The following is a 26,766-nucleotide window of genomic DNA, read 5'->3' as shown; positions in this document are numbered from 1 at the left end:
AATTAGAAATATACCCATCTGAAAATCTACCAACTGTCAATTCTATAACTGCACCATTTAACAAAGTACAAAATATAATCCGCAAGATTGAAATGGTTGCTCTCTCTTGAACCTCATTCTCGAGTTTGGACATTCCAATAATCGAGTTGTTGTAGATCCTAGTTAGCTTGGGTCTCTACGCCAACAAGTTATAGTCGATAAAGACTATCATTCAAGTATGACATAACCTCTTCCAACACAACTTTCAACAGAATATTTCTATTTATTTAATTAATAGATCTTGTTTACATGATTACAGTTCCATTGCAATGAAAATAATCTTTACAAACCTCCGATTTTCATCATCTTCTCCCACTAGTTCTGGGCAGTATTTGTTTCAAGCTGTATGTTGAAGTTATACATGAGTTGTTTATACATGGTAGCTGATAATTTTGGTATTCTCTGAAGATTAGTATAGTTGACATAGTGAAGTCCAAATCTTAGCTTATATCCATCTAGCCACTCAAAGTTGTCGAGAAGGGACCAAACAAAGTACCCCCTCACATCTGCACCATCCGTGATTGCATTTGCCAATGAATTTAAGTAGCTATGCATATAGTTCACTCTATGAATATCATTCAAGGTGTCCGTTATTGAAGGATTCAGATTATCGTTCTCAGCAATGCCTGCAACATTGCCAGTTGTGTCAGTGGATGCATCCCAACAGATCCAAATGCATCTTGTTCAGGTTATTAGTTGATAAATTAAACTATATCTCGCTTTTAAATGAAAAGAATGTGAAATTTCTTTTCTTCTTACCATTTTCGGTGATAACCATTGGAGTATTGTTGAATCTGTCCTTCATGTACATCACAATTTTTTTCATACCTTGAGGGTACAGAAAGAGCCATTCCACTTCAGTCTGATTCATTTAAAGTTGTGGAAAATAAATAAAATTCAGCAAGCACAAAGTGCCAGTAATAGTTTGGCAGAGTGGAGGGTTAGAAGATGAGGAATGCTCAAATTTTAAAGAGGAGAAAACATACAGATTGGCCAATGTAGACACCGTCTTTTTCTGTAGTAACAAAATAGGAACCCTCTGACCAAGTGTTTCCATGTTCACAGGCAGAATATAAGCAATCTTTGATATATTTAGCCGTATAGTAATTGATGCCAATGAAATCTAGGCCATAACTCAGCTTGCTCAAATCATTCTTTGAAAAGTCTGGCAGATTAGATCCCAGAATTTGTACCATTTCTTTGGGATATCTTCCTAATATAATAGGGTCTAGAAACCTGCATAGGGGTACTTATTAAAAAAAAACGTACTTATTCAAAAAATAAAAAGCATTCTTTTCCTCTCTTTCTGATGCACAAGAAACCAAATTGTAGTACTGAACTACTGATAAGGAAAGGTTACCAGTTGACGTAGAATGACCGAGCTCTCTCAGTTGCAGCTATGTCTTCTGAGGAATTGCTAAATGGTTCATACCATTGGGTATCCAAAGAAATTCCAATCATTCCTCCTTGTCTTTTCTGAAAAGTAGCATAAAATGGACTATGTTACTGATACTTGTATTGTCTTCTAATGAACTTTTATAATATACCATTTGATAAATAGAGGGAAGAAGCAGTTTCCAAGCATAAATTTTCGAGCTTTAGTCTTCTACGTAAACCATTTTCCTGTTTTACTCCCCCAAAATTCACCTTCATGTCATTTACAAGCTAGAAGATAGCGTTGCACTAAAGAAGAATCCATATGGATTACTATTTCAAGATCATGCCATTTGAGAGTTGACATGGCGATGAGGAATAAGGGCATAGAGCCATCGAAAGAACCTGATATCTGGTGCGGTAAATGCCGACAGCAGCTGCATGAGATAGGATCATATTGTGAGCTGCGATGAAAGGCTCCCTTTCTGAATCACCAGCACTACAATTCCCAAATACACTGGAGCATCGAGCTGGAGGGTAAGTTCCCTCTCTATAGCCACGACCAGCCATGAGGTTAGGCTCATTGATGGTTGTCCAGTATTTGACCCTGTCCCCAAAATATTTGAAGCATATGTCTGCATAGTAGCTGAAATCATCCCTGAGACACAAGACAAGTTAGCTTGTTCATCGTTACAGCTTTTTGATGGGATCTACAACTACCTTAAAGTGTAAGATGGGACCAGTTACTTACTGTATTCGTGAACTTAGCCAACCACCATATCTTTCCTCAAGTTCTTGTGGTATGTCATAATGTGTTAGTGTGATAAGCGGTTGGATCCCTGAATTCAGAATGCATAAAGAAGTCGTCTGAGCCCAAAATTTTACTTTTTTTTTGCTTCATTTTTGATTTATCTATAGCTTAAAACTGTTAGCAAGTGAAGCAGAACCGACCTTTCTGTAGGAGTGCATCAATAAGCTTACTATAGTGCTCAATTCCAGCCATATTAACATCTCCGAATGTCCCCTCTGAGTCAAATTTACAACCGACAAAGTAAAAGATTGTTCAATGGAAATGACAATAAGGAGTACTTGCTGAAAATGAAGGGAAGAGACTAGTGACAGTTATAACTTACTGGGCAGAATTCTTGCCCACGAGATAGAGAAACGATAGCCATTAACACCCATATCTTCCATGAGCTTAATGTCCTCCTGTTTTATTTTATTACCAAACATCAGAATTCTTTAATTTCATGCTTTACACATCTACTTTCACGCTAATACACTGCATTGATCTAACATTAATTCATTTCTGAGACACTCCAAAATTAAAGTTACACATTGTTCAAGCATAAGTACTTCCTATCTAATTTATTAGTATTGTGTTAACATCAGTTTATTGTTGATTTTCAGTAGGCCAAAACATTTTTTGCAGCAACCATCTAATTAATCTCAATGTGCCTCACTATAGATCCCATTTCAACAGGATATAACATGCAAGAATGTGTTAGCCTTCTGAAATGGCCTTGAAATGATAAGATGCCACTATATATGACTTGACTGGGAAAGAAAAAAAGTTCAAATCCAGCAATCACATATTTGTTGATTTATCCACAACTTTATTCTGGTTGGGGGACAGCAAACAAAGGACCACTATTATCTCACGTGTCATAATAAAGTAATCCTCATTATAACAAACTCATAAATGTACAAAATGTCAAATGGTCTCTCATTAGTTACTTAATTTTAGAGAGTACGTATTTTGTTAACAAATAACTTATTCTTATAAATTACGCCACACATATTTGACAAACCAAACAATTAATAAAAAATAATTTCAACATAATTAATTTAATCATAACTTATACTATCATCATTAATCCCAACATAACGTACTTGTGTTCAAACCAAACAACCCACTTGTTAGACAAGTATGTCCCACTCCTACATATTCTTGACCAAACAATAATTAACCACCTACTCTTTCACTAAAAAATTATATCTTCTTTTCCTTGGCTGTAAAAAGAAAAGAAAAAGAGTTGTGAATTGTGATCCTATAAACAACAATGTTTGCAGAAATTTCAATTGATAAATTAGGTTTACCAAATAACGATTGTAGTGATCGACAGCAACATCTCCATTGCTTCCATCCTTAATATGACCTGCAACAACAGTAACCAAAATTAATAAATTGTTCGATTAAAAGAAATTGAGATTCATTAATTTTATGAGCTGACCAGCTTCATGAGTAAAAACATCCCAATTGCTGAGACCTTTTCCATCACTGAGAATAGCTCCTTCATACTGCCGAGGAAAAAAAGTAGTACTCAAAACAACATTTCACCCAAAAAAACGAAAGTGTAGGAAGTACCTGGTAACAAGAAGAGGATGTTCCAAACAAGAAATTGCTTGAAGATGAAACAATAGGAAGAATATTAAGGATATCTGTTTGATGACATGATGATACTATGAAATTGAAACCACAAAACAACATGCAAATTGCTATTTGATAAAACATTGCAGGAAGCATTGAGGAAAAATAGAGAGAGAAGTGGTAGCTAGTATTTCTCTTTCAAGCTCAGAGAAATAGGCATAAAGAATGAATAATAGCACGCTTTTATTAATAGAAAAAAAAAATGTACTTTATACGGGTTACTTGTCTAAAGAGATGAGCGAATATCTTTTTTGTTCCAAATACTCGCATAGAAACTGGGGAGCTACTTTTCTCCCGTCCATCTTACTTGTTATGTATTTATTAAAAATAATTAATTTAAAATTATTATATACATATTTTTATTATTTATGTAAAATTCTTGGAAAAAAGCAAGGAATCCTAATTAGAGACCAAATCAATTTTTCCTTATAAATAAAAAGTTTTCATGCATTATTATAATTCATATGCAAATATCATTAAGAATAGCTCTTTTTTAAAATGTTCAAATCTCAAAAATAATACTCCAAGCGTTTCAATTCATTGTGTAAGTTTTGTTGGTATGTATGGTTTATCAAGATTTGTGTTGGAAGCCTTTTGCTTTGAATTATATAGCATTAATGACTAATTATCAAATGGACACAAAAATAATTACTAGGTCAATTATATTGTCCATGCATGTATATCAGTTTACAATTTTCTGCTTTGTCACATCTGAGTCATTAATCAATCAGGATGATAAGATTTTTATAAGCTGAAAAAAGGGGCATTCTTTTGTGTGTTGCAATTATCTTCCTTTTCTTTTTGTTGTTGTTGGGGGAGGGGTTGGTGTTTGCAACAAATTTTAAAGTGACAAAAAATAAATTGCAATGACAATAAAATAAGAAGAAATATAAGTTTATTGATAAATAGTAGGTGCAATTTTGTTCCTCCCTTGATTCTAATCTCTTATGATTTATCCATGATTCGAGGGCCGTTAGTGGCACATTTCTCGAACTAGGATGATTTAGATTTGACCTCTATATGAATATTCCATCTATTTGCAGAATATTTGAGATGCCTTTTAAGGAAATTTAGTATCCTTTATATAAACATGAACTAGGGTTGGGTAGCCTCTAAGAATTATAATTGAAACTTAACACACCTTCTAGAATCTCGATTCGAATTGAACACGTCTTGTAGAGTCTCACAAAATTTCAATGTCTACAAATGCCCCCTGCTTCAAGGCTTGTTGGAGTGTAGAATCGATGAAACTCAAAGACGAGGCTTGAAGTACTCATTATTCCACCTTTGCAGCTTCAGATTTTCATATTTGATTTATGAGATAAGAGATGAAGGACAGATTTGGTCCTACTGGGAGTGTCAATTTGTTTGCAACAAATTTTAAAGTGACAAAAAATAAATTACAATTATAATAAAATAAGAAGAAACATAATTTCATTCATCAAGATTGCGGGTACAATTATGTTCCTCCCTTGATTCAACTCTCCTAAGATTTATCCATGATTTGAGGACCGTTAGTGGCGTATTTCTCGAACTAAGATGATTTAGATTTGACCTCTATATGAATATTCCATCAATTTGCGGAATATTCGAGATTTTGATCTCTTTACAATTTTTTTGAGCTTTCGATCTCTTTATGGAATTTTCGAGATGCCTTTTAAGGGAATTTAGTACTCTTTATATATGCATGAATTAGGGTTTAGGGTTGAGTAGCCTCCAAGAATTATAATTGAAACTGAACACGCCTTCTAGAGTCTTTATTCGAATTGAACACATTTTGTAGAGTTCCACAAAATTTTAATGTTTGCAAATGCCCCCTGCTTCAAGGCTGGTCGGAGTGTAGACTCGATGAAACTCAAAGACGAGGCTTGAAGTACTCATTCTTCCACCTTTGCAGCTTCAGATTTGATTTATGAGAGAAGAGATGAATGGTAGATTTGGTCCCATTGGCGTGCCAATTTGTTTGCAACAAATTTTAAAATGACAAAAAATAAATTGCAATCACAATAAAATAAGAAGAAACATAATTTATTCTTCAATGCAGGTACAATTTTGTTTCTCCTTTGATTCAACTCTCCTAAGATTTATCCATGATTCGAGGGCCGTTAGTGGCATATTTTTCGAACTAGTATGATTTAGATTTGACCTCTATATGAATATTCCATCAATTTGCGGAATATTCGAGATTTCGATCTCTTTACGAAATCTTCGAGGTTTCGATCTCTTTACGAAATTTCCGAGGTTTCGATCTCTTTACGAAATTTCGGGATGTCTTTTAAGAGAATTTAGTACCCTTTATATAGGCATGAACTAGAGTTTAGAATTGAGTAGCCTCCAAAAATTCTAATTGAAACTGAACACACTTTTTAGAGTCTCAATTCGAATTGAATACGTCTTGTAGAGTCCCACAAATTTTCATTTGGGACTTGATATCCATATCAAACTCAAATTAATTAAGTTTATATTGGATAAGGTTCATTCAGGTGTTTCCCTATTAAAATATTAATACACAAAACTTGAATGAGAAATTAATTCATGAGGTGTATCACCAATCGCTTATACTTTTCAAAATTTTCTTATATTCGTACACAATCCTCACATGCGTTTATGAAATGGCTAAAACTTAAATGTGTGGATGCAATAGAAACCAAAAAAAAAAGAAAAAAAAGAAATGGATATAATTGTACCTACCAACTGAAAGACCTTTTTCTTTCTCTCTCTCTCTCTTTTTTTTTTTTTTTTTTTAAGAAATAAGGTTTATGTATATCACTATTTTTTTTTATCTTCTTTACGAGATTATATTGAATATATTATTATTATTGTATTCAATATCCAAGTTAAGCTCGATTGATTCGAATTCACATCCAAACATTTTATTTTGAGGATAAAATATTTTCGGTTTTATTTTTAAAAGTCAAAATATAAAAGGCTGATGCTTCTGGTAAAAAAAATATTTATTATTTTATCACAATTTTTTCACGGTTAAATAGATTTCTTTGTTTTGCTTAAAGATTATGTTGAAATTTGTAAGTAAAATGATTATGACATGTAAATTAAATAGCTTATAATTATAGAGATCTCAACAAGTCATACTAATCAATCGCTTAATTAAAAAGGGGATAAAGGTCTGAAAAATATTTCAACTTTGGTCGAATAACTTTGGTCGGATTTGTTGTTGCGATACTAAACTTTCATGAGGACCTATTACCTCCCTAGACTATTTAATACCGTATTTTAAACATATATATTTGCCCACGTGGACATAAAAAATAATGCAAAATTATAAATAGTAATGTGTCCAAGTGGGCACATATATACCTTTAAAATACACTATTAAATAGTTCAGGGGGTAAAAAATACGGTATTAAATAGTCTAGGGAGGTAATAGGTCCTCATGAAAGTTTAGTATCGCAACAGCAAATTCAACAAAAGTTGGAGTATTTTTTAGACCCTTATCCCATTAAAAAGATAAAAATAATAATTCTGATTTTTTATGAATTATTTTGTTCTGCATTTCGAAATAAGTAGTACTTTATCTTAAAATTGTTTTATCTCAATTTGTAAAATATTTTTTTCAATCACATTTCACCAACCTAACGACATACATTGTCCAAGCATGTAAAATCAAAGAGTCGAATAAAAAGTGCTCGTAATTGATTGGTGAAGTTGTGAGTTCCCCCAATTAGGTGGAACAAGCAATGACTTGCTTTTAGGTTTGGTTAGGTATAAAGTAGCCTTTCTTGTCCATTTATATCACACACAAAAAAAAAACTTAATTATAAAATCTTCTCTTTATTATTAGTATAAAATAATTATTTTAAATTATAAATTATAAATTTCAATTCTTTTTATATCTAATCAAATAATATAGAAAATAGTATCCACAATATAGTCGTTTAGAGACTTTTGTTTATGGAGAAATTTTCTCTAAACATGTTTATACTATTTTCAATATTAATTTTTTTAAAAATAATCAAATAATATCATATAAATAAAGACGAAAAAAATATTTTGTGCCAAATGGTTATTAACTAACTAGTGGACAACTTCATACCCCATCTCCAAAAATTGACTTTGCAACACACTTGTGGATTGTGGTACTTCCTTTGTGCCTAATTGTCTGTCATTTTGTATATTTTCAACAATGAAATTGTGGAGTACCAAACTTTGATTAACATCTCCTTAGCAAATTCTATTATTCCCCTCTATTTCAATTTATGGTTTAATCCCTTTCTATGTTGTTTAAAAAATAATTTTATTTTTATTTTTTTAAAAATTGTTATTTTAAACATTTTATAATGTATTTAATTAGCTATAAAAGCTTCTCACTAAAATTAAACATGAAATATAAGTTAAAGTATTTCTAAATTTTAAAAGTTTCCACTTAAATTAGAATATAGGAAGTATTAAGTATTTGAGAAGTAAATTTTTTTTTTACAAGTCTAATTACAAATTTGAACTTTTATTTTTAAAAAAAGACATAAATTACGCCTTATAGTTAACTACAAAAATAATTTATACACTTTAATTTTAGAGGCTATCTAGCCCCTTCCCTTTATTTTCTTTTTAGTGGATATGTGATATGAAATTATAATTTTAAATACTAATTTAAATTTATAATTCAAAATCATAATTTCATATAGCATCTTTTAATACAAACTTAAAAGTTTATGAATATATAATATAAAAAAGGAAATAAAAAAGAAAAGAAAAAAAAGAAGTATACAATAGTAATAGATAAAAGTCCGCATAAAAAAGATATGGTGTAATGAATGAGACAACCCCTTTTTTAAATAATCTTTAGGTTTGATCGAACGAAGGTCTACGCCCCAACCCATGTAAATCAGTCGAACTTCAATATAAAAAAGACATGTATGAAAAAAATAAGTGTACACGCAATCTGTGTATGTCGCAAGCAAAGAGTACAGAGACAATACCCCTTTATCTCTCTTATTCTTGATTACCTGCAACACTCTTCCCATTATTCAAAGTCGCGTCTTTCACCTTCTTCTTTACCGTAAGTCTTTTCTCCTTACTCTTTTTACCTCTCTATGTATGTATTTACTTACCAAAGTTTATAATTTGTTTCTTCAATTTCTTGAGATATATCTTTCCATCTACTTGATTTGGGTGTTACAAATTTTGTTTTGGGTTGTTAATTTTAGGGTAATTTTTCATCTCCTTTTTATGTAATTTAATATTTTTACTAATCCAATACATACAAACAACAATGGATGCGATTGAATCCGCAGCTAAGGGCTAGATCCGCATCTTTAGGCATATCTGTTCTAACTGGGGGGTTTTCAGCTCTATCTGTATATCATGTTTATGGAGGATTTTAGTATTTAATTAACCTTTAATTAATAATAATAAAATGATCTGTGTAAGAAGGGGCTTTAGTAAGTTGTCTTCCCTTTTGCTCAAGGCTTTTGTTGCTCAGATATGCTTTTGAACTATGTTGTTCGGACTCTTCAAAAATGTGGATGGTTGCGTGTCGGATCCTTCAAAAGTAGTGCATTTTTGAAGGATAAGATATGGGTGGGGCATCATTATTGAAGAGTCCGATCAACATAGCTTTTGAATGGAGTGTCTTACTTATCCTTACGGCTTACTGCTCTTTTTTTAAATCGAAAGCTCAGATTTTTATTGTTGCATATCGTATTTTGATGACTATTAGCTCGGGTATTTTCTCCTTGAAGAAGTTTAAGCAGAACCAGATGCAACAAGCATATGAAATATGTATTTTTTGAAATGCTAATGTTAAAGATGGATATGTGGAATTGATAGGACAAAATGAATAAAGTAACAATGTAATGCTAAAGGATTGATGAAGATATGTAGAAGATACATTTGTCCGAAAATTGATCAAGGTATTCTTATGTTTTACCCATACTCATGGAAAAAATGGAGGAGAAAATAAAGCTGAATAGAGAAGTTGACTCATGTAGCTGGCCCCAAGTAATTAGTAGGTGTGCATTAAGTTGATCTTATTTGTATAATAACATTTATCCATATCTCTTTACATGTGCATTTTTTTACTTGCATTTGGTTCGGGACATCAGATGTATTTGCTTGTGGTTAGGTTTTCCACCATTTGATTACATTGCTTGATTTATTTCTAAATTTTCTATCAGTTTTCCTTCTCTCTGGAACTGATATATAGGATTGTTCTTTCTGTTGACAGTGTCAACATTAGGGTAAGAAGTGAGGGTGTACAAAAACGGGAGAGGAGAGAAAGTAGATGGGTAGAAGTGAGGACAGTAAGAGGAATCAGAGAGAGAGAGGAGAAAAATAAGATTGAAATATAGGAAAAGAGGTAGATCAATTCAAATCAAACATAGCAAGAAAAGGTTATATTTATTGTGTTTTGAACTCCCCAGACCTCATTTGTGGGATTACATTGAGTATGTTGTTGTTTGTTGTGTGATGAACTTTCGATAAGTTAGAATTCCCAATACATTTAAAACTTATCTCTAAAGTCTAATAAGAAGATAATTATCACGTCAATTTCATCAGAAGACCAGACTAAAATCAAATCAATTAAGAGAACACAATGATAAAGGGTACACACTAATCTAAAAATAGCTAAGCATAATCTCACAGCTAAATGATGAATATTAGTTGGAGAAAGGTCTTTATCTTCAATCAGAGATAAGAGTTTCAATTGTCTCAAGAGATTTGACCTTTTCAGGACTCCCTATGATAGATAAGGCACTTTTATTTTGTTTGGCTGAAATGAATTTGATATAAGGCTCAAATATGACAGGGCGAATTTTTTTGTTAGTTAATTGTATATGTATGCCTTTTGCGAGGGTTGGACTGTCTATGTTACATTGGCCTCCTTTCACTCTTCAACCTTGTGTTGTATTCAGAGGTAAGGCTCAGCCCCCCTTCTTGTATTTGTCTTTTGATGTATACACCCCAGATAGCCTGGGATAAAATTATAAAAAATAAATAAAATTGACACAACAATTTTTCTCTACTCATTCCCTTCTTTCGCCCCCCTTCTCCATCTTTCATTTCTCGCCAACTCTCCACTCTTATTTTTGATGAAGACTTATTTTTCTGTCTTCCTCTCCTATTCTTCTTTCTTTCTCATTTTTTTTTCTGGTCTCAACCTCCTTTCTGTCTTCCTCTTCTCATAAACAGAGATAATTTCATGTGGTTTTAACTCCTGTATTTTCACTTGAGATGCTTTCTGCATGTTAATCAAACTTGACCTCTTGAGGGAACTTTGAGACTAGAAACCATCGGAGAAACATATAATATCTATTGCTGGGGAGGTTATTGTCTGCCACCCATTTCTGGGATGGTAACCGTATTTGTCATCATTCGGAATACTGGGATCCCAAATAAATTTGTCTAGGATGTCTATTGAACTGGTCCTTTTACCTCACAATGGTGATCTCTTGTTCATTTAGTTTTGTAGACTGATAAATTTATTTTTAGCTATCATATCTAAGGGAAATTCTATATGTGCTGTTCTTTGAAGTTTGAACTTTTGTGCACTTTTCAAGTAAATGATTATATGATTATACACTAGATCCAATTGGTAATATCTATTTCCAAATATCTGTATGGAGGTAGTGCCTATAAGTCTGATCACTGTAATTTAAAGATTTGTTAGTTGTAGATTGGCATATTGTAACATTAGGGCATAATGTTCTTGCAGTGACAAAGACTATCATCTTTGCGCGTGTCCCATCCTCTTCTCCAACCTTTTTGACAGAGGTCAAAATCTTGTTGCCAACTCCCATGGAGGTTAAGCTATGGAATGATAAGCGGGAAAGAGAAATGTATGAAAACTTTGCAGAGCTCTTTGCTATAATAAAGGCAACGGAAAAGCTCGAGAAGGCGTATGTTCGTGACATCATTTCACCAGCTGAATATGAAGCTGAATGCCAGAAGTTGATTGCTCATTTCAAAACCTTATCTTCCACATTGAAAGATACCGTACCTAGCATTGAGCAATTTCATGACACCTACAAAATGGATTGCCCTGCTGCCTTAAACCGGCTTGTGACCTCTGGGGTGCCTGCCACTGTGGAGCACCGTGCCGCCGCTGCTACATCATCTGCATCCTCAGCTTCTGTTGTGGCTGAGTGTGTGCAGAACTTCATCACTGCCATGGACTCTTTGAAGCTGAATATGATTGCTGTAGACCAGGTCCATCCCCTTTTGTCAGACCTATCATCTTCCCTTAATAAACTTTTAATACTTCCATCTGATTTTGAGGGGAAGACAAAGATGAGAGAGTGGCTCTCAAGGCTGTCAAAAATGGGAGCTGCAGATGAGTTGACAGAACAGCAAGCCCGTCAACTCCACTTCGATCTTGAATCATCATACAATTCTTTCATGGCGGCACTGCCCTCTGCTGGAACTTAATTGCATATTTCAGGTGATATGTCTGTACATATGTGGCTGAATTCTTGTTTTTTTCTACCAAGTTTATACTACATATGATGCTTTATTTGGTCGAAGTGCTGATTGACGAGATTCAGAAAAGAGTCGTGTAATTTGTGGAACTTGTGTCTGGTGGTTCCATTTTATTCAACATGAACTCAGCCCCAGACAAGATGCTTATTTGGTTTGTGTGCCTTTTCTTTTGTTACATTAATCATATTACAAGGAAATATTGAGCTGTTAGATATGATTTTGTAAATTTAAGTGGAAATTTTGATGTAAAACTAAGTTCCATGGTATTAAGTTAACTCAAGTAATATTGCATTTGTTATTTTGGTATCTTTGGCTTCCCTCATATTTTGGACTTGGGTTAAAGAAGGTCAGGATTCATGACGATAGTGGTCTTGCTAATATTCTCAACAAGAGTATTCTGGGAAATTGCTAAATTGAAAGATCTGGTGCTTCAAGTTGATTAGGCAAGTTTTGTGGCGGTTTATTCACATCACTCTAAGTTATTCCTTGAACGGGGATACAATTTAAATTTTAAACAAGGGTCTCATATGATCCTATTTGTGCAAATCACCTGCTCCACCGTGAAATTTCACCGGGGATTAGGTTCCTTTTCAACTGGTACATACCTATCCACTCTGATCTCTTTTCATTAATTTGTTTGGGATGGATGCTTTCAGCCTATCTTAGCATTAGTAAATGGATCACACATTCACACTGATGGGCTGGCCTATCCATTTTATGGCCGTCCAGACAGACTTTGTGTTGGGTATTTGCCTTGATTTTTTACCATAAACAGGTAAAGTCTCCATATTTAACTAGTCTTTTTCTTGTAGGAAAAAGTTTAAGACTCTATAAATAGAGGCTCGTTTCTTCTAACATAGAAGTATTCACAATGTAGTCCTAGGAGCTTTGAGAGTTTTGTAATTTGTGGAACACAAGTGATGTGTAATCACTTGTGTGAACCTCTTTGTATTTCGAGTGAATTAGATGAGGTTATTTCTCTCTATATTTTGTACTCATATTTATATAGTGGTTTGTTCATCTCCTTTGTCGATTGATCGAACCACGTTCAATCTTTTTGTCTTATGTTTTTTTTTTTTTCGTTTGTCTTCTTACTCATGGTTTTTCAAGATTTGCTTTGTTAGACACGTAATTATTTCGATCCCAACACTCTGGCCCGTGAAACTATATATAGGAAACTGTAAGTCTGAAACACTTGTTTTAACGTCCAATCTTTGAAGGCTGGCCAATTTTTTTGAATGATCCATACCAGTAGAACAGTTGAAGAGCACTTGTTAAGCTTCTTCTTAGATTGATTTTACATCTTCAGTCCTTTTCCAAATAGGATTTACTCTTTATATAATATAACCATGTTGGTTGATTTACTACCTTTTGTTACCAGGATTTTTCTAGAGTATGGGACTTCATTGTACTCTCATAATATCGATCAGCTCAAGTATTAATTTCACGACCTTTAACTATCAATTGACAATTGCAGATCCGTATATCCTAACGGGTCCAGATACATACGTAGCTACTAAAACAGCTAGGCAGATGTGTAGTGTACCTGCAGTGCTGTCTCAGTCCCTACATTCAAAATTAATAACTAAAAGACAGTGGTCTGAACCACTTTCCATGAAAATGTTAAATATTTCTGTGCCTCTTTGTGGTCGCAACAAGTACCCAGAGAAAGAAGGAGATGATTATCAACAACAAAAACCAAGTGAAGCCAACTGTACTGTAAAAAGTGGGGAGTAACCACCTACTATCGATTAATGCATTTGTATCCCTTTGTGTTTTATGGCATTCTGTTGGATTTGTCTGTCTATTCATTAGCTAAAAAACGCAAGACATGAATTACTCTTTTCCATCATTTTGGACTTTGCACGATTCTTAAAAATAATATTCATATAGTTGATAATACTTGGGTTTTGGAAAATGTTGAGGGTAAAAGAAGAAACTTTTTTTTTTGTCTTTTCTTGATATGTTCAAAGTGACAAGTAAAAGTAAAAAAATTATTTTTTTAAAATAGCTAACTAAGTAAAAGTGAACGGAGGGAGTACCTTAAATTTCCTCAGACAACTTTGAGATGTTCTGGTAATATCATTTTTTCCTCAAATTTAATACTAACAACCATCCATCCATTTTCAAAATATTCTATTCGCTTCATTTTATATAACTCGAGGAAGAAAAAAAAAAGACTTGAGACATTTGGTATAGTAAAAGTGTTCTTAGACGTAGCATGTTGCTGGCAGAAGTAGAACCTGTTAGAGTATTGATCTCCTAATTGTTTCAGTGTAACTGGAAAGAGATTTTTTAACCAGAAAAAATAAGTTCAAATGTAAAATACCTATTCAAAAGTTGTTGTAATTCAATTGTATATGATAGAATTATTATAGATTTGACCCTTTCGAACCTTGCTTTCTAACATTCCAAGACTATTCGTACAACTTTTGTGATCTTTAATGTGTTATGATATCATGTTAAATTAGGTATTAGGCCTAATTCACACCCTAAAAGCTAGCTCAAAGGGAGCAAACCTTATAAAGAGTCCATCCATCTCATTAACCACCAATGTCAGATTTTTATCATTTTTAACAATATTTTATGACTACAGACTGTCGGATCATGTCATTAAAGTTTAAGTTAAACGAGTTTTGAATATAAAATGATGTCCTTTTTTTTCATATCAATAAAAAAGGTGTCATTTAAAATGTATCAGATTGTCATTTAAATTGTATCAGATGGTATTTATTTTGGATAGTTCATTATCATCATGTGCAGGGCTAGGTAAATTGCGCGCCTCGCATCATCGATCGCAATCATAATTAAAACATGAACCATATTTGTTTATCGAATTTATACTGTACGTGCGAAGTTGATTTATGGTCCATGTTTTAGCATCAAATGCTCTGCTAGCTTCTTATATCACGTGCAAATTTTAGCTATACCATTATAATTGTCTATTCATGGTTGAGAATGTGTTTTTTTTTTTTTTTGAGTCACAATTTTATTGCCAATGAACTGAAAGGGACATTTTGTAGAAGGAGGGGGTTAAAAGTGTAACAAAAATACATAAATCAAGTGATTATAAAGCTAAATTGGTCATGGTTCGTATACTCCAGCGCGCTTTGGCCGTTTTCTCTACCCAAAAGTTTTTCCTATTGCGATTCAATGAAAAACTTGTGTTATAAAATATGATTTTTCCATCGAACTAGCTCACTGGAAAAATGCATGATATAAAATAGATTTTCACTGAAATAATGAGAAGTTTTCTAATTTTTCTATGTAAAAACACTCATGTTTTATATTTTCTCACGATTTCAATCAAAAAATTTCAATGGGACAATATATAGTGATTTAGTGACGTTCTTTGCTTTCAACTAAGCTTTTGAGTTTTGATCTCCTTCATTCACATTATCCACTATGGCACTTGGCATTTTGTTTTCCTATAAATGGTAATGGCAAGATTTGGATAACTTATTTTTTCAAGTCATATACATGATAGTGTAACTTAAAAAGTTGATTAATATCTGCTATGACTTCTTAACACTACAACAAAAATATTTTTTAACGGTAATAAATATAGACATAAATAAAGAGTGTTAAAGTCTTTACCGGCATTAGTTAAGTGTCATTAGAACCAATGTCGCTAAAGGCATTAGAGACATATACAAAGCCGTTAATTAATTGCCGCTAATGATATTTTTGATGTAGTGTAAGTTTTACCGAGGGTAGGAAAAATCTTTACAATATTGTTTATGCATATCACTTAAATTTGTTTTAAATAGTTTATAAATGATTTTAAGTAATATCGTTATTGTAAGTGTAATAACTTTTTACAGTAATAGGTAGATCTTAATTATCTATTGTTCCAAGTGATATGTCTGTTTATTTTATAATTTTTAATTAAAAAAGGACAAATATTATATAGTAAGATGTTGAAAATTAAATATTTTTAATTATTTAAAATTTAAATCTTAATACAACATCTTTTTTTATCCAAGCCATCATCCCCCTAGCTAGACATCTAGATCTTATTAATGCATATCTTAATAGTTAAATCATAAATGTGTATTCAAATTCAAAAACGTCTTAATCTTAATAAAAATAAACGACTCCTAACTATAATAAGTTCTATATATTAATAACTTAAACTAAATACGTAATTAAAATGAACAACTAATATCCCATGCATATTGTGTAGAGGCTACATGATTTGGTCACACAAATTGCATAGTACGTAGTATCATGCAGCCCCATGAGAGCATATAAATAAAGAAATAAATAAATACGTATTTCTGGTCTCATCGTCGGTACTGAGATATACCAGTATGGGAAGTTTCTAAGTATATTATTATAAGGTGTTTAATATTTTGAGTTATGATGCTGTGTGTACAGGAAACATAATGGGAACCACCAGTGAAACTGGCTTTACTGAACAGTGGCCTCTTATACCAAAGTCTTGCACAGTTCATTTATGTGATGCAACAACTTCAATAGTCATTGCCATTAAAATTCATTATTAATACATCCTGCTAATGATGTACTAGTACTATTTCACATAATTTCTCAAATCCCACTCAACGTAGAAATATTTTTATTTTCTCATTATAGGTCTATTTTTCAGTTAGAAATGTTATAAATAAACGTAGAATATACTAAAGTAGTAGTGATAGTGTTTGAATAAGTTATTGATGATTTGTATTGACGGAATATATTACTAGAAATATGCAGTAACGTCCTCTTTTCAGATATGGTACAATTATAACAAAGTTTGACTTTTTTCATTTTCTTTCTTAATTGTCAAACCTAATTTAAGAAGAACATAATTCTTCTCCTGCTCTCTTCTACTTTCTTCAACAAGTTCTTGTTTTTATCCCTTTCTTATCATCATCATTAATTAAACTTATCGTAGGATCGATACGAAGGAAAATAATTTTCATGAAAAATATTAGTATTTTTTTTCTTTCAATTACACAGATAATGTCTGAGTGGTGTTGTATTAACAAAAAATGGTCTCAACACAACATACATGTGTGTCAAGATATAATATCTAGGCCTAACTCAACCCCAAAAATTAGCTGAGAGAGATTTGTTCAAGTCCATATAATGAGACCAGATTCCCATTCCTCTAGTAGGACTTCTGTGAAGCTACTATGGATTTTATCATCCATCAGTCCAGAAGGCCTAATAATTTTATAACCCTCTGGTATAAACTATATACATAAAAACTCAGCTTTAAAAAAAAGAAAGCTTTGTCAAACTTTGTCCTAATGCTAGGCATTTGACACTCGTCAAGTTGTAGCGGACCCTTAACTATCCTTGGAAGTTGATGGAAGGAATGGATCAACATGTTCAGATCAAAAAAATATTAGTATTAATTTGTGTCAGTTACACATGCAAAAATAAATAAATTATTATAAAAATATTTGTAAATATATAAGTTAGACAAATATTATAGGAGAAGGGGTGAAGAATGGGTGGTGGGGATAGGGGTTATGGAAGTAGGAGGTGAAGGTGAGATGTGTTGGAGACACCTGGAAGTAAGAAACTACTAAGTTTCTAAAAAAAAATGTTTTCCAAAATATTTAACTTATCGAACATGAGAAAATTGATAAATATTTTTTGAAAAATGTTTTTTCTATACTGAATAAGCCCTTAATATTGGACTCTTGTACCTGTAGGAGTTCTCAAAATTGATTTTGATCATTTATCGACTAAGTATGACAAGTTGCAAACACCATGAATCAAACTCATGGCTTAATTCTTCACGAATCATTTTTTGCAACTTCCATACAACATATCCGAAACTAAAATATTTCAAATTAATGCAAAAACATAGAAAAACGAAACCATAAATTTGCTAGCGCTAGCAAATTATAACACAAGCTTTTCAGAAGTCAAACTAAACTTCTTTTTAAAACATAGAGAACTTGTCCCAACAATTAACCCTTAAAGCAAAAGGGTTCAAAACAAAATAAAGCTTTGTTGCTAGCTTAGTTTTATAATATTCTTGACATGTACCAATATAACATTGGTAAAGTCTACCCTAAACCCTATATTAAAAAAATAAAAATACACCCTTGCAGGATAGTGAAATGCTTTTTTGCCAAAAAAAACAATCACCACTTGCAAGGATTTCCTTTGGGTTGCCTTCTCCACTAGCTCCTTCCCTTTCATCTCACAATCTTGTAACTCTTCCCCCTCCAAGGCCACCTGCCACCTATCACAAAAAAAAAAGTGCACTAAGACAAGTGTTCATAACAAATAAGTAACCATAGTAAAAGGCTATTGAAATTTGTAGCTTCAAAACAAGTCACAAATGTTTGTGTTGGATAAAAATCATTTCACTATGAGTATAATGAGAAATTTTAAGTTCAACTGTTTTTCAATATTTCACGGACTAAAAAGAGAGATGCATACTAGGAATAAACTGGGATAGTTAGAGGAAGTAAAACACATTGCAAGTAGTATAAAATCGAATTCATAAACATGTGTAAAAGATGTTTTACCTTGGATTTCGATCATGCATTTGCAGAAGTTACAGCACCTTTGATCTTTTCAACGGTGCATTTGATGAGACTATTAACAGTCGCAACTGAGCCAAGGGAAAGCTTTGCAGTTGGGACTGAATCAACCAATATCTGAAATGCTACAGTTAGTAGCGATCCACCAGGAGAATCGATATCTGAATTACCTCCACCATGATGATTCATCGGTCCGTCTGGAAGAATAGCAAAACCAGATGGCAACAGAGCAACATAGTCAGGGTCACCCCCACCTAACACCACATTCATTGCAGCAATATCAACTGGAGCGTAAATAACATAAGATCCTGTTATATCAGTTGTGCTCTCTTGGAGTATCAGCATGTTACTCTGGTTAGAGTTTGTTCCAGTCTGCAAAAATAGAAATACTTATTTGAGTAGTATTTTTTTATTTTTATTTTGCCAAATTAACAAACCGGATTAAATAATGATATCATACATTGACACGGAGTAGAGATACACAGTTTCCTGGATCACGACCATTTGCAATGTGTGCCATTTCTTGAACAATCCCTCCATTTGAAAGAATATCCCACTGCACATATATTTAGGACACACAATAATAAAACAGAGCAAATTTGATGGAAAGTGAACTTAATTGAAGGCGATTTACCTCATTTCTAGAGTTTTCATCCCGGAGAAAATCAAACACTCTCTTAGGAGAAACTGGCAGCCAAAAAGATGTTGCAGCACTCAGCACAATACCAGGAGGTCTCCCTGGATCATCGATACTCTTCCTAGTCATGACTCTCACATCATCAGCACCACTTCCAGACAACGTTGTCCATATGTGAGTTGTCGATGCACCAACTCCAGCACAAAAGCTCATCACCATTCTCTCAGCAAGTTTTAGCATACTCTTTCGACCAGCTGGACAAGTGATGACTGGAAATTAGGAGAAAAAAAAACATTAGTAATTTGCAATTGTACAGCATTGACAAACTAAGAGATTTTTTTGCTATTACTTCCAACATCTCCTGTTGGGATGTTAATCGCCAATACACTTGCAAGGCGTTCACATTGTCTATCTAAAGTTGCTACCCAGCGTTTTGCTCCAAACGCAATCCCTGAATTGACAAGAGGTTTGTAGATGTCATGGACAGCTTTTTCATCCACCTCAACGTGTTCAACCCATATAACCTAGACAAATAACAATGTGTTACCACTTAATTAATTATAAAGAGTTTAATCATCTTCTAATAAAGAGTTTAGTCGATACCCTTGAGTAACCATTTGGCATTTCTCTAATTAAACAACCAGATGGCCTTCTTCTGCAACGCGGAACTGATGTAGGGCGCAAATTGTCCAAGGAAACATCAACCACTACCCAAGTCCCTTCACCATGTTGTTTACAATATCTTACGAAATAGTTCTCCCGAGTTGGAACAAGTGGAGATGGAACTTGAAACTCTGCTGTCATCTAAAATTAGAACATAACAGAAAAATCCATTAGAGTATATTTCATCTGGTTAAAAAAGAATGAAAGAATTCGAACAAAGTGGAATTTGAACAATACCACTTGCAATGCTCCATTGTAATTTCCTGCTACGCCAGTTGATAAGACTTCAAGAGTCATTGCTTTTGACACTAGACCAGCAAAAACAGTTGTCCATTGGTTCTGAAATCATCACAAAAATAATTAGTTAAAAAAGTGCACAAAGCATATCCGTGTTCACACAAGGTCCGAGGAAGGTAAGGGTGCATGTAAAATTAGAGATCTCATCTTACCACATCCATCAAAATCTCAACTAAATTGATATGATTCATAATAACAACAGCAGATTCTCGTGAGGCTTCAGAATTGAGTGTAGCTGGCTTAGGGCCAATGCCTCGAGGAAAAATACGAGCATATTCTTGCTCACATAAAATCTCAGAAGAGATGATGCCTGAGCTTGGCATCCATAATGGCTCTTCAGTTTGTGCCATTCTTATAAGTTCCTCCATTGCAGTAACAGCAAGCTCAATGACCACGGGCTTCTCAGCATCTGTAAGGCCCGTAACAGCATTTCTTAGAAGGTCACCAGCAGCGTACATTTCTCCAAGCAGGCCCGATTGAGGCCCAAAAGCAAGATCCAGAGCCCGAGGAGCTTCGGGCGGAGGAAGAGGAAGTTGATGAGAAAAGCCAAGTCCTGATTTACCAACATATTTTCCAGCTATTCCAGTTATCCTGTCAATCTGTATGATAAAAAAGGAAAATCCATAAAATAACTTTAGATTTCTGTCAAGCCACCTAAAGTGAATTTGTTCGTCCCATTTTATGTGATACTATTTTCTTATTGCTCCATTTTAAAAAGTTCTTCGTCAGTCCTAATAGAAGTGACAATGTTTAATTGTGTGCAAAGTTAAAAGTGATTTTTTTTTGTTTTGGATATTTATGGTTTAAGAATAAGAAATCATCTTACAAAAGGTAAAATTATAATTTTAAAATTAAATTATTTCTAGATAGGCTAAAAAGAAAAATGTATCATGTCTATTAAGGATGAGGGGAAATGTTGGTTGTGGAAGAATAAATGGAGAGGTGTAAAATGGGTTGGGGGCATCACTTTATCAAAACATTAGGGTTATGTAGGATTGAGTGTCCACCCTAGACTGGCCTAACGGAGGAGGGGTATATTTAAACCGTTAAAGGCGAAATTGACCCTCCACCTTTTTAAAGATTATTTAATCATTTAAAATTACAAGTTTCATGAAGTAACTACATTTATCGGTGTACACAACAAAATTAAAATGACATGGTAGTTTTCAATAAGTAAGACTCTTAATTACCTCATCTCTAAGACGAGCATTTTCTATCCTCAACTGATGCTCATCAAATGACATCTCTCCAATAGCTGCTGGCCCTCCACAGTTTGGGCATGCTGCATTGCTCAAAGCTTCTTTGTACCTTATGTTCTCAGAGCGAAGCTTCTCATTTTCATTCCTCAACTGTGTGTTCTCACATCGTTCATGTTGAGCCTACAACAACAATAAATCACAATCTAATTAAAAACTTGTCAAGCACACGTACCTCAATCATCCTGTCTATATGAATTGAACGAATCTATTTTCCCAAAATGTTTGGATATTTATTTACATCCAATAAATTAACTTCACATTAAGGCCATAAAAAGTTTCACCTTCATCTGGGTACGCTTGTTCTGGAACCAAAATTTCACTTGTAATGGCTCCAACCCGAGTCTTCTTCCCAATTCCTTCCTTTGCTTGTCATCTGGATGATTGCATTCCTTGTAAAAGCTGTACAATGACACAAAAAAAACGGAACAATTTATCTTATATAAACATACGTACTGTCAGTATATATAAATTAAATTTAAATAACTTACGACTCCATTTCCTGAATCTGATGCTGAGTGTGGCGATGATAACGCTTCTTCTTGTTTGGAGGTTGGTTTGGTTCAGCTTGATCGTCATCACCTGAATTGGGAGCTTCCATATTATCAGCACCAGAGTTGCTATCAAACTCTTCATCACGAATGAAGTCCAACTCGTTATCAGGTGTTCGTTGAGCTGAGGACGATATGTCGAGCAAGTGCTGGTGGCTATTAAACATCTTGATTATCACCTTTTTCTTCTTCAATTTTTTTCTCTTAAAAACATAAATTATCTCATCTGCAAAAAAAAAAAGAAAAAGGCCCATCTTTGTGAATTACAAAACAACACACATGGTAAAGATTATATATACGGAAGCGTGGACAAAAGCAAAAGCTCAACAACATATGTTCAAGATTATTAAAAAAAAATCACAAACATGTACGACTGTTAAAAATGATCATTTTTAGGATGAGAAGACTTATAAATTTACATTTTTTGTTCTAGGGTTCCTTAATTCATCATGCCACCATGGTTTAAAAATAAAATTAGTGTAGTTGTTGTTGAGAAATAGCCCAAGATCGTATACAGATAACACAAAAAAACGTAACTAGAACAAATTATAGACTTACTCAAAAAACTGAACTTCTCAAGAAGACATTCTTGATGTGATTGTATAACCTCTCACTATATGATGCATATATATACACAAATAAATCTCTTCAAACCCTAAACCCACCCCCAACCCCCAACCCCCACCACACTCTCTACTTGCTTGTCTCTATGTATAGAAAACTTAAATATTTTTTACCTCATTTTATTTTGGGACGTCAAAACAAAGACGAGTTTGTTTTTATTCTATTCTTTTCTATGTCTTGATGTGACAAGGAAAATAAAATTTAATTCTTTTTGACTGTGCCAAAAGTGAAATGAGAAAAAATTGGAATAATAACAAAACATAAAGTTGACTCAAAGTGTGAACACGGACACAAGGTCTTCTTTTTTTCTTTTCCTTTTTCAAACTTGGGTAAAACATATATATAGTGACAACTAATATATGGTAAAGTCCAAACTTCACTTCTATACCAGTCTCTCAACAATGGCATACAACAAATAGCAAATTCAACACATCATTTTTGTATGAAAAAAACAATAATTTATCTAACACAGAGATATAATTTTCTGACGAAGGATGTTCAACTGAGTAAACAATTCAAGAGAGGAAAAAAAAAAGCATGATGGAACAGTAAACTTACTCTCTATGAAGCGTTTGGATTGAAAAAACAACAAGTGTAGAAAATTAATCCAGATCTGGTCAAACTTTTTGGAGGCTAAAAACTTTGTGTGTGTGTTTTTGAGGTTGTTTTACATGGATGAAGAAGAAAATGATTTTTTCTTGTGAAGGGAATTAAAGGGGCTATGGAGAAGGGAAAAAAGAGGGATTATAGGGAACAGGTGGAGAAGATGAAAGGAGTTATTATTATAGCAGAAGTTATTGAGAGGAAGAAATAGCATTAATGGGAGGTGTTAATGCTATTGTTGAGAGAGAAAATGAGAAGTTGGCAGCAACTCATCTTTGATGTTTAAATTTTCTAATATAGGGACTATGGTAGAAACAACTTAATTATGACTTCAATCTAATACTCCCATTTATAGTGTGTTTTAATTTAATTTGAGTAGGATCATTATAGATTAAAAGAAGGCAAGTTGTTTGATTTGATTATTAGGATCATTATAAATTAAAAGAAGGCAAGTAGTTTGAGTAGGATCATTACAAATTCAGTACTAAGAACTATTTGACGGCAACGAAATTTAAAGAAGGAAACTAGATATATGGAGAGTAATTGATTAACTTAACAATATTACATATATTATGATATTTAGTTTGAGTATTAGGATCATGAGTAGGATCATTATGAATTCTAACTAAGAATTATTTGATGGTAACAAATTTAAAGAAGAAACTAGATATACCGAGAGTAATTGATTAATGAAATTTAGTTTGAGTAGTTTGAGTAGGATCATTATAAATTCTGATTAATCAGATTATTTGATGGTAACAAATTTAAGAAGGAATCTAGATTAAGTAAAGAAAGTGATTAGCTTAACAATATTGTATTTAGTTTCAGTAGGATCATTGTAAATTCATATCATAATTACTCAATGGCAACAAATTAGAAGGAGAGTAGATAGAAGGAAAGTAAGTGATTAACTTATAACAATATTATTGATTAAAAGATCTAGTTTGAGTAGGATCATCAACAATTTATAATTAGATTTATTTTGGTGGTAACAAATTAAAAGAAGGGAAGTTTAGATATAAGAAGAGTAAGCGATTAACTTATGACAATATTATTGATTATGAGATCTAATTTGAGGATCATTATAATTGATGGTAACAAGTTAAAAGAAGGAAAATAGATATGCATGTCAAAGACTCTCACGTTGGTGGATAATAGAATGGATGATGTCCTTGTATAATTTTTGGACAATTTTCCCTTGTATATTATTTTTTTAGATCGAGCTAAACTCAAGTTTCATTTCTATATAATAATGTTTTCAAAGGCAGTTTTGGTGCTCGCCCTAGGGTGAAATTATGTCGAAACACCTTAAAACTTACACATGGGACTTAACTTTGTGACGCTTATACCCTAATCATTCGTGCATTTTAGGAATAATGTCAAAACCCTTTGAAACTTACATGTGCAACTTAACTCTGTGATGCTTACGCCCTAACCATTCGTACATTTAACGTTCAATGTCTAGGGCTCACCTAACCATTCTTACATAAATTATATGTCAAATTATTTAGTTAATATTGTGAAAACATCAGTATCGTGACTATTAAGTTTTAAGGAACTTTTCTGGTTAACACAATATTTTTCATTTTCTCGTCAACAAATGATATTAATTGTTACTTTCAAATAGAAAATCAAAAATCTCACACACACACACACACATATATATATATATATAAAGCTAGATAAAAAAGAAGTGATGTGGCACCTCTCAATGGCCAAGGATCTTATTTATCTTTTTTTTTTGTGGTTTTTTGACATTTTTTCTAATTATTCTCAATTATTTTATTTTATAAAAGTGTAAATTTTATATATGTCATATATTATAGTAATATTTTCAAGCTATAGCAGTAGATTTAGACTTTCAAGTTATAACATTAAAAATTTCAGGTTCTAACAAATAATTTTTAAAAAAAAACTGTTTTCAATAATTGAAAAAAGTTGTTTAAATAAAATAAAGAGATAAAAGAAAAATGAAAAAAAACGTTTTTTTTAATGAAAACAGGTAATAAACTGAAATTGTGGTGTTAATTTAATTTGAATTTATTGTAGATAATTAATAAATAGCACGAATTAAGAGATTTAAACTAATTAAGATTATTTAGTATCCTTAATTCACTCAAATCAGTTAAAATCAAATAAAAATTCAGATTTTATCTTCTTTTTTTTCAACGTTTCTCTCTCTTCAATTTGCAACAAAAAAATTAACGTTTCTCTCTTCAATTTTTCAACAAAAAAAAATCCCACATTCGAGTAATTGAAGTTTTTTTTCATCTTTGAAAATTCTTGATTTTGTTGTGATGGACAACTACGTATCAATTTTAATCAAACATGGGGAAACATGGGATCCTTCGGGTGGTATTTATTATTGTTTAACGTTTGTTTTAGAATGATAGCGAAATGAAACAAAAATGATCAAACTGTCGATTAATTGAAGGTGGAGTCATATTTTGTTAACTGTTGATATCATATTATGTTTACTGTTGTGAAATGTAAAAAATTTAGTGTTTTTTTGTTTATTTTGTATACGGTTGTTGTTTTGTGAAATTATAAATTTAATGTGATTTTATGAATAAATTTGATAGAATAAATTAAATGAAATTTGTATGAAAGTGTGCTAATTATTCTGTAAAAATAATTTAATTATAATGTTGACGAATTTATGAAAATTTATTTTATTTGATAATGAATTTGATAGTATAAGTCGAATGAATTATGTATGAAAAGTGTGTTAAGAAATATGTAAAAAAAAAATTGGAATTCTTGACGAAGTGTATTACAAGTGTTTTAAATTGGTATTAAATGTGAAATTGTTGAGTTTATATTAGTTTTGTTATTTTTGTATAAAGTTGGGTGACATTAATTAATTATTTGGGATGAGAAATGTATATAGTTTGAATGAATAATCGTTTTGTATGGAATGTGTATTAAATGAGTATGAAAATGTATAAATTTGGTTTGAATGATGATTGTTGTATGAACTGTGTATTAAGTGAGTATTAAATGTGAAATATTATGTTTTGTATGAAATTTGTTTTGTAATGTAATGTCTGAATGATAATTATATGAAAAAATAATGACGAGTGTGTGTAATTTTGTTGTTATTATAATGATTTTTATGGATGAAATTTGTATTGTCTTTGGAACGAAAAGTTAATATTATTTAACATATTTCTAATTGATTTGTATAATGTTAGACTAATTGTTATTTTTTTTTTTTAATGAAACAGAGAATTATGTTGATTTTCAAATCACATGAATTATATATGAAAGAGAGTTGCTGATGTGGTTCATTTTTTATACACGGTTCATTCATTAATCATACAGACTGCATACTGTTAAAAATAAA

At 32.3% G+C, this 26,766-nt stretch overlaps 3 protein-coding genes across 6 annotated transcripts; 1 reads left to right on the top strand and 2 right to left on the bottom strand.

Moving 5' to 3' along the window:
- Positions 1 to 230: 230 nt before the first annotated feature.
- Positions 231 to 4,016, bottom strand: LOC102589015 (beta-glucosidase 18-like). The gene is made up of 11 exons (XM_006348031.2): positions 3,782 to 4,016; positions 3,648 to 3,714; positions 3,514 to 3,572; positions 2,547 to 2,622; positions 2,365 to 2,439; positions 2,165 to 2,252; positions 1,819 to 2,071; positions 1,400 to 1,515; positions 1,026 to 1,275; positions 799 to 901; positions 231 to 665 (listed from the first exon to the last, which is right to left on the bottom strand). The coding sequence occupies exons 1-11, from the start codon at positions 3,938 to 3,940 to the stop codon at positions 355 to 357; spliced, it is 1,557 nt and encodes a 518-aa protein (XP_006348093.1). The 5' UTR covers positions 3,941 to 4,016; the 3' UTR covers positions 231 to 354.
- A 4,724-nt stretch (positions 4,017 to 8,740) lies between these two features.
- Positions 8,741 to 13,679, top strand: LOC102587158 (vacuolar protein sorting-associated protein 28 homolog 2). Of its 3 annotated transcripts, none has more exons than XM_015309070.1 (3): positions 8,741 to 8,861; positions 9,632 to 9,714; positions 11,517 to 12,586. In XM_015309070.1, exons 2-3 carry the CDS (start codon positions 9,672 to 9,674, stop codon positions 12,227 to 12,229), a joined length of 756 nt encoding a protein of 251 aa, XP_015164556.1. In that variant the 5' UTR covers positions 8,741 to 8,861; positions 9,632 to 9,671; the 3' UTR covers positions 12,230 to 12,586. The 3 variants fall into 3 exon arrangements, with proteins under 3 accessions (XP_015164556.1, XP_006348090.1, XP_006348088.1); XM_006348026.2 differs by lacking the exons at positions 8,741 to 8,861; positions 9,632 to 9,714 and adding exons at positions 9,739 to 10,718; positions 13,662 to 13,679 and having other exon boundaries at positions 11,517 to 12,242; XM_006348028.2 differs by lacking the exon at positions 9,632 to 9,714.
- A 4,473-nt stretch (positions 13,680 to 18,152) lies between these two features.
- On the bottom strand, positions 18,153 to 23,677 carry LOC102586817 (homeobox-leucine zipper protein PROTODERMAL FACTOR 2). Of its 2 annotated transcripts, none has more exons than XM_006348023.2 (12): positions 23,376 to 23,677; positions 22,134 to 22,419; positions 21,927 to 22,044; positions 21,577 to 21,765; positions 20,539 to 20,985; positions 20,327 to 20,428; positions 20,030 to 20,230; positions 19,776 to 19,950; positions 19,424 to 19,695; positions 19,250 to 19,345; positions 18,775 to 19,161; positions 18,153 to 18,485 (listed from the first exon to the last, which is right to left on the bottom strand). In XM_006348023.2, exons 2-11 carry the CDS (start codon positions 22,358 to 22,360, stop codon positions 18,787 to 18,789), a joined length of 2,202 nt encoding a protein of 733 aa, XP_006348085.1. In that variant the 5' UTR covers positions 22,361 to 22,419; positions 23,376 to 23,677; the 3' UTR covers positions 18,153 to 18,485; positions 18,775 to 18,786. The 2 variants fall into 2 exon arrangements, with proteins under 2 accessions (XP_006348085.1, XP_015164555.1); XM_015309069.1 differs by lacking the exon at positions 23,376 to 23,677 and adding an exon at positions 22,752 to 22,848.
- Between the last annotated feature and the right edge of the window lie 3,089 nt (positions 23,678 to 26,766).

This window comes from Solanum tuberosum, unplaced genomic scaffold (assembly GCF_000226075.1).
Source record: "Solanum tuberosum cultivar DM 1-3 516 R44 unplaced genomic scaffold, SolTub_3.0 scf00099, whole genome shotgun sequence".
NCBI classification, from domain to species: Eukaryota; Viridiplantae; Streptophyta; class Magnoliopsida; order Solanales; family Solanaceae; genus Solanum; species Solanum tuberosum.
Note: the sequence above shows the minus strand (reverse complement) of the source record. Positions and strands in the feature narration are given on the sequence as shown.